At 34.9% G+C, this 7,927-nt stretch overlaps 2 protein-coding genes across 4 annotated transcripts; one reads left to right on the forward strand and one right to left on the reverse strand.

Moving 5' to 3' along the window:
• Positions 1–1,190: 1,190 nt before the first annotated feature.
• LOC110422268 (ribosomal protein L6 family protein) lies at positions 1,191–2,692 on the reverse strand. The gene is made up of 2 exons (XM_021436113.2): positions 2,554–2,692; positions 1,191–1,723 (listed from the first exon to the last, which is right to left on the reverse strand). Exon 2 carries the CDS (start codon positions 1,703–1,705, stop codon positions 1,397–1,399), a length of 309 nt encoding a protein of 102 aa, XP_021291788.1. The 5' UTR covers positions 1,706–1,723; positions 2,554–2,692; the 3' UTR covers positions 1,191–1,396.
• Positions 2,693–2,729: 37 nt separating this feature from the next.
• Positions 2,730–6,527, forward strand: WRNEXO (Werner syndrome-like exonuclease). Of its 3 annotated transcripts, none has more exons than XR_002445704.1 (6): positions 2,730–3,080; positions 3,180–3,359; positions 4,668–4,798; positions 4,911–5,072; positions 5,758–5,881; positions 6,076–6,527. XR_002445704.1 is itself a non-coding variant. In XM_021436112.1 (6 exons), exons 1-6 carry the CDS (start codon positions 2,840–2,842, stop codon positions 6,142–6,144), a joined length of 894 nt encoding a protein of 297 aa, XP_021291787.1. In that variant the 5' UTR covers positions 2,730–2,839; the 3' UTR covers positions 6,145–6,527. The 3 variants fall into 3 exon arrangements, 1 of the variants encoding a protein (XP_021291787.1); XR_002445705.1 differs by having other exon boundaries at positions 5,722–5,881; positions 6,076–6,100; XM_021436112.1 differs by having other exon boundaries at positions 5,771–5,881.
• The last annotated feature ends 1,400 nt before the right edge of the window (positions 6,528–7,927 follow it).

Below are 7,927 nucleotides of genomic sequence, written 5' to 3' on the forward strand. Positions count from 1 at the left end.
TTCATATTTTATGTACTTATTTTTTCTCATTGTTTAAAAATTAGTTGATAAATAAGCTAAACATTATATTATATTATGAATTTTTTTGTCAATAAGCTATTTTGATTTTTTTATTGTATTCTTTTAACTATTTATTTGTTATCCAAAGTATTTGTTATATTATAATGATATTAATGACATTTTCCATGTTAAGTGGAATAAATGGTATAAAAAGCTAATAATACTTAAGACTTTTAATGTTGCATGAGTTGTTGGGATACATTGTAATGTTAAACGATTAATAGTAAACTTACAAAGGTTATTCATTCCCCTTGTTTAACAATGAAATTACCTATTACTAGGTAACTAATTAGTGTTGATTGCTATGTGTCAAATTTCAAAATTTTAAATAGTAAAAGCCAATCAAAATCATAATATTATCAAACTTTATTCAAAAATATTTGTAATATTATATATGCCAATTATAGTGAAGGTTTCTCCATATATTTGTGGAATATAAATTAATATTAGTGACATTCAATTTCTACACTTGCTAGTCAATGCTCTATCGTTTGTATTACCACCTTTGTATTTGAATTTAAAAGGAAAATCAACACTGTGTAATGAACTCAGGATGCACCATCTGATAATGATCTTGTCAGTTCTATACCCAAAAAACAATCATCATACAGCATTCTAAAGAACTTTGTGATCTCTATTAAAATACACCATCAAAATCCTAGGCTTTATGATTTTATTGATAGATATGTCGTTATGATTACTATTATTTTAAGTCCTTAATATGTGTACCTAAATATTAGAATCAATGTCATCGCATGTTTATTGCTCTTTAAAGAATTTTGAATCTTCTTTCTCAGAAAAAAAAAATCCTTATACAAGGCTGGAATTGGGTTAAAAACCCACAATTTGTTAGATCCAATAAGCACTGTTTGTTTAAGCTTCTTCCAAAGCCTGGTTAAGGCTAGAGTAAATTGCTTTCAACTCTGCCTGGAGCAAACCCACCCCTATATTTGTGAAAAATCAGGATGGCCAAAGATCATTTGGATCTTTAATCATGCCTCCTTCCACCAGCATCACCTAGTCCCAAGATAACAATTATGCAACTACAAGGCTGGAAAAATAAAGTTGATTAACACCAGCTTTAACATCCCCGCATCCAATTCTGATTCTGAAGATATTGATCCAACACATCAGAATAAAGTGTTTTATTGAAATTGAACAGGTGTTAAGAATCCCAAACTGCCTAATTGTTCGGGAAAAAAAGAGAGAAAGAAAAATCTCTACTGAAAATTTTGTTTAGAGATTCATCTCATTAATATAAAATGTGACATTGCAATTCCAACCACATAAGCTTGCCAACAAATTTTTGCAAAATAAGTACCATGCACCTCTGCCATTATTTTGATTTTTTTCCTTGTTTCTTCTTGATAACTTCATCAATGTACATTATACCCTTGCCTTTGTAAACTTCTGGAGGCTTGCAACTTCTAACAGTAGCAGCAAATTGGTGCACCCTTTGCTTGTCAAGTCCAGTGCAGCAAACTACATTGTTTTTGAAGCAGAATACCCGGACAGCAGGAGGAACAGTTAGCTCAACCTCATGACTGTATCCCAATTTGAGAAATAAGAGCCGTCCCTCAGCTTCAGCTCTGGCTTTGTATCCAACTCCCACAATTTTAAGAAAGCGGAAGAATTTAGCCTCCATGATGATTGAAACAACAACCTAATAAGTAATAGTCATTTCAAAATCCATGGAAGAAAGAAACAAATATGCATAGAAAGGAAATAAAAAGCCACGAAACTCCGATAAAATCACTTAATATTTGCATTTTGGTGTCTCAAAGCTTGGTTGTGATAAATTATAAAATTAAAAAAATCTCTGAAACACCAATGATTTACTTTGAACTCCAAGTGAGATAGTAATAAGTTACAAGTGAAAACACATGCCACATTAGTTGCATTGCAATTCACATTCATGGATAACAGAGAGCAGAAACTTGTTTCCTTTCTAAACATTCTAAGTCTGCCATGACTAGTCGGGGGGAAAAACACTAAAGCTCAATTTTTGTTTTTGTTTTAGTTTTTGCTACTTGCTTTTTACTTCTTAAAAAGTTGTTATAATGTAAAAGCAAAATCATAATGCATTGAAAATGAACAGTGATTAGAATGCAACATTAAGTACAGTACAAATTGTTGTAAAAAGAAGTACAGTATCCATTTTATCATTTATAACAATTAATTCTTCAAAGCCCAAAGCAAAGCCAAGCAAGCAACAATTAGCACATTACTAACAAGAAAAAATCAATAAATAATTTACATTCTATAAACATTGATGCAACAATGGTAACTCAGGTGAAACCTGGAAGCTTTCTAAATGAAACTATTAATCCATTAACAACCCATAAACAAGAGTTCCAAAAAAATCAAGCTTTAAATTAAGAGAGCTCACGACCCAACAAATCATAGTGTTGTTTATCAGTCTATCCTAATCGAGCTTTTATGAAAAGAAAGAAAGAAAGAAAAAGAAAAGAACGCGAAAGAAGTAAGGCTAACCTGGCTATGGGGAGGCTATCGTCGTTTTCCTCGCCTCGAATCAGAAAAGGAGAAAGGAAATGCTGGATTTCGACGAGGACAAAGGGTTAAGGTCGGATGGCTTTCGACTTTCCAAGAGACGAATTTGTTCTCAAGAAAAAGACGACAACCTTATATAACCTGGGCTAAGGTTAAGGTTGTAACTTGAAATAGATTTCGAACATATTGGCCCATTTAAAGCCCAAACTGGTTCAACTCGTCCGAGTTCGCAGTTCCCTCCAACCTCATTTCCATTTCGAAGGTGGAAATGGAGTGCGAGGAGACCAATGGTTCTGATTGGGACCCGAATTTCACTGAAGCAGTTATCCAAGCAATGGACGCAGTTGAAGCCACTCTTCAACCTCCCTCTTCTTCATATCCACCTTCTCTCGTCAAGAAATGCAAGTCCACCAGCTATCAAGAAAAGAACCCTGAAACCCGCCGCCAATTACCTGATTCCATTGTCTCCCCACCACCTTCTTTTCCATTTTCTTTATCACGTCGTCAAGGTATTACTATCCCTTATCTGACCTTTTTTTTTCTATAATAGTTTTAACTTAAATAAAGAAATTAGTAAACCCCCTTTTTTTTATCTTTGGATTTGGCAGCTTATTCAAAGAGTAGATATCCGGCATTGAGATTTGGAGGTCAAATTTTGTATAGCAGGACAAAATCTGAGGTGGAAAAAGCTGCAATGGAGCTCTTGAAAATTCTTAAAATTAAGAAAAAACAGACGGGTCAAGTTACTGTAGGGTTTGATATTGAGTGGAAACCCTCTTTCCAAAGAGGTTTGCTTCCCTTACCTTCCTTGTCATGCTACACTCATTTTATAGCATCCTTTTGTTTTTTATTTCCTTGAAAAATGAATTTTGTGAAAGCCAATGAAACTGAAAATTTGTTATGTTACTGAGACCTCTCTAAGGTATCCTTTGGTTATTACTTTTTCTATTTTCATTTCCCTTAGGGAAGTAAAAAGCAAGAAGTGTGTCTAGATACAAAAACAAGCAGTAATACTTTTGAAGAATTTAGAATAAAATATGTAACCTTTTTGGCGCAAAATGCATGTTCTTATATATAGATGGAGTGATCATGTACTTATGTTAGAATTGGATTGCATTTTAGTACTTTTTTAGTTTTTAATTTATGCTTTTTAGACGTTTGGGTATGCTGCTATGCTTTTTCAAACAAAATGTTTATCTGTTGTTGTCCTGTGACGTCCTTGCCTTTTAAGACGACCTTTCAGTTCATCCATCCAGCAGCATTGCTATATTCATTTTGATCCAGAAGCTAAGGGCTCTTTATCCCCTGTTTCATGAGTCAGTGTGGTCATTATCAATCATTTCCTCTTAATTAATAGCTGATAATTGTGAGAACCTAAATGGTTGTGTACATGCAAATTTTTATACTATGTTCTTGATTCTTTTTGCTTCTTGTCTACCTTCTGTTGGAAGTGGCCTATTTGTATCATCATCAGATTGTGTTTAGAGGATAGTTTTGGAATATGAACACTTTGAATTGGCTTGACAGTACAGGATTCATGGTCAAGTATCTATTGGTTTTTGTGTGTAATGACTGATTTGGTTGACCACCTCCTAATTCATCCCTGATCACTTATTTAGCTTGTTCCTGTTTTGGGCCCTTGACCTTTCATCAAGAGGGTATTTTTTGGTACCATAGACATTGGCTCTATCCCTTTTAGTAGTCAAGGAGGATGCCGATAGCTTTATGGCACTTTGCAGAGTATGAGATTTGATAACAGGGGAAATAATTACTTGCTAATTTTCCAATTTAAATATATAAAGACACCTTTAGAACTTCTTCCTGAGTCTCATTGGCTAGATGGATTTTGGTTCCAATGCTGCCTAGTGGTTTTTTCTTTTTCTGCTCAATTGCTGTCTAGTGTTTTATGAACCAAAACTGTGGTTGCATCCTTGCATCCAATTCAATTATATATAAGAGTTTCGTATTTTGAGTAAGAATCTTTATTCACATTTTTTAAGCTTTTGCAAAGGGGTTGTGGGGGTTTTGTTAAGCCAAAATTGCATTAAATTATACTGTAAGGATAATCATTTATAATTGGAATTTTGACTCTGCAGGTATTTTGCCTGGTAAGGCTGCAGTCATGCAGTTATGTTGTGACACTAGCTATTGTTATGTAATGCATATTATTCATTCTGGAATACCTCCAACTCTGCGTTTTCTTCTTGAGGATTCCACAGTTATAAAAGTAATGTCTTTACATCAATTTTCCTTTTGTTGGCTACCTAAATGCCTGAATTTCTGTATCTAGATTGTATGTTTAGTTTTTAGTATTTTGAATAATGCTGACAAATGGACAGGTTGGAGTTGCAATTGGTGGTGATGCTGTCAAGGTGTTCAATGATTATAATGTATCTGTTAAAGCTGTGGAAGATCTTTCATATGTAGCAAATCAAAAGCTCAATAGAGATTGCCAAAATTGGGGTCTTGCATCTCTCACTGAGACACTTGTTTGCAAAGAGGTATCTATCTAATTTAGCTATTTGAAAGCTTGGAGTTCATTAAAGCAGTCTTTCATCTCTTACTATTTTCTATGAGAATAGTTGTGCTTATTATCTAATTTTCCTACTTGTTTTTGGATGTTCATAGAGGCATTCTCAGAAAATAACTAAGTAATTGGTTTATCTGTTGTGTTGATCTGCTTTGTTAAACTTTAGTAGTGCCTGCCTTTCTGATGTGATAACCATGTGTAACAGCTTAGTTCCTACACATTGGATTCTATGATATCAGAAACTTACTAAGTAGTTGCTTTTTCTGTTGTGTTTATTTGCACTTTTAACTTCAACCGTTTATGGATTAAGAACCATGTTCAAAAGCTTTACCTCCTACTTGCCAGACTCTTTGTTCAGTAGGATTAGAACCCTGTAGTCCATACTGCATTCCTCTATAGATGCCATTTCCAGTTTGCTATCTTCACCCTTTATACCTGGTTATTGTTGCTTGTCAACATTAACAGACTGTTGCTTCCTAGTTGAAAAAAATATATTGTGATTAATGCGCTAAATCATCTTATACACAGCTAATATGATATTAGTTCTCAACTGGAAAACAGTACTAACATTCAGGCCTTCCACCGAGTTATTTTATTTGGTTTCAACTTGCCTTGAGCAGTAAGGCTGAACATTTTGTTGGGAAATCTTCCTAAAGTTGAGTATTGCAGCTTCCGAAGCCCAGGATGATTAGGCTGGGAAACTGGGAGTTATATCCTTTATCCGAGGAGCAACTACAGTATGCTGCAACAGATGCTTTTGCTTCATGGCACCTGTACCAGGTAACATTACAATTACAATTTCATCTTCTATCGTAGATGTAGAGAAGCTTGGATATTGGTGTTGACTTCATTGTGAGTTTCTATTGTTATTATCACTGTTATTATTGTTTTAACTTGCAGCACTATCTTTTGCTTCGTTTTTTCTTCTTTCTGTTGTTCTTTTACTAATAAGTAGTTTGTTCATTGCATTGCAGGTATTAAAAAGCCTTCCAGATGCTGTAATGGATCCAGTAAATAAAAGAAGTGAAGGCGTTCCAACATAGTAATATTCGTAGCTTAGTTAGACAGCATTTTTGCGCATGACGTCCTTATTAAGTAGAGGATTTGGGCAGGCTTTGCCACCATTCTATTCTTCGTCAAGGCACAGTTCTCTTAGAATCTTAGAGGCCAAGAAACAAAGAGGTTCAGGATTTGCCTATTGGGGAAATCCTTGATTTATTTAGGTGCAGCTGTTGTATATTGATTTAATTTATACAGCTTGAACTCGTGCTAATGTCCTGCATGGATGATGAGCATCGTTCAGAATCTAACATCTGCATATTCAGTACAATCTAATTTATGTTTATTTGAAGTTTTTCATTGTTGTAAAATTTGTTTGTCAAATCCTTCCAGCTTGGTGCTTGTCATGAACAATAATTCTGCTGAATGAGGTTATCATGGGATTTAATCTAGTCAATGGATATTAGCCTTTGTAGTATTCATGAGTTGGGGGTTTTAGCCTTGTCTTGGCATTACCTACAGTTGTCTTCTTCAGATCTGATTCCATATGGGTCACATGTTAAATTTTGGTCAAAAAAGAGCTGCTGTGTGTCCAGCTAACGAATAACGTACACAATCTATACAGACACGTTAAATAATTAGAGCAATCTTTTAAAAGTGGTAGTATTGCAATTGTTGTCGGTATTCCTTTTTATTGCAAATAAAGAGAACACTCTCACCTGGAGCTTTGATCTTAACTGTTGTAGATTGCTTTGATCACCTATTCACCACAATCAATTACTTGCTTTGATCTTGACCTACAATGGGAAAGATCATTTCGGGAAGGTGGACCACCAGTGGCATTTGGAGGAAATTTGCAGGCAAAATTCACTACAAAATTCAGCAAAGAAGAAGAGAAAATGAAAGATGGGGCAGGTGGAGGGTGACAATTCGCAAACGAGAGAAATACAGGGGTCCGATCACTATGGGACAATCCCACTATTCATAATGAATAAATAAACAATGTGAATGAATTTGAGTATAGGGACAAAATAGCATTCTCTGGAATAAAATGTCTTGGTGGGGAAATGGTATGGGACAAGAGTAAATGTGTTTGATGGTGGTAAGACGACTGACACCCCAAAACCCAAAGAGTCAAAAATTTGTGAAGATTGAAGAACAAAATCTTTGAACAAAGCTGAAATGTGAGAGTCGGGTGGTCCAAATGGACCTCCGTTTTCTCCGGTTGTAATTAACTCAAAATCCAACAAGCCACATGCCTAAGCACATGGCTTAGAGACAAGCCACATTGCCCCACTAACCACAACAAGAAAAGCCCCCTTTGTGTCGATTTCTCTTTGTTGGCTACATGCAATAAAGCAGGGCAGGGCAGGGCAGTTGTGACCGAAGGGTTCATTCATGGCCGTTTAAGCCGCAAAGGTTGTGTTGTCCCTTTTCCATTTCCATTACAGTTTATGCTGTTGACCCACTTGTTTTAGACCTCCCACGGTGGAGTGATCATTAGTCATATGGCATCCCCTTTTTCCTTGATTTCATTCTACTTTCTCTCTCTTGCCCCATTTCTATAGCCATCCTATCATATGTTAAAATTTTGGACATCAACCCCCTTTTTTTAAAAAAATTTAATTTTGGGTGTGACCAAAATATCATTTGATTTTAGTTGGAGTGGGATGCATTGAGCTTTATCATTTTAATTAATGGTTTTAATTTTCATTTGGTAAAATTCTTAACTAAGCACTTCATAAATCTCACTCCATTAATTAATAAATTTATCATTTTATAGCAATTACTTTTTTTTTCCACTCTTCTACCTTATTTCTAACTATA

Source organism: Theobroma umbraticum, unplaced genomic scaffold, assembly GCF_002168275.2.
Source record: "Theobroma umbraticum cultivar Fairchild unplaced genomic scaffold, ASM216827v3 scaffold_130.0, whole genome shotgun sequence".
Classification (NCBI taxonomy): domain Eukaryota; kingdom Viridiplantae; phylum Streptophyta; class Magnoliopsida; order Malvales; family Malvaceae; genus Theobroma; species Theobroma umbraticum.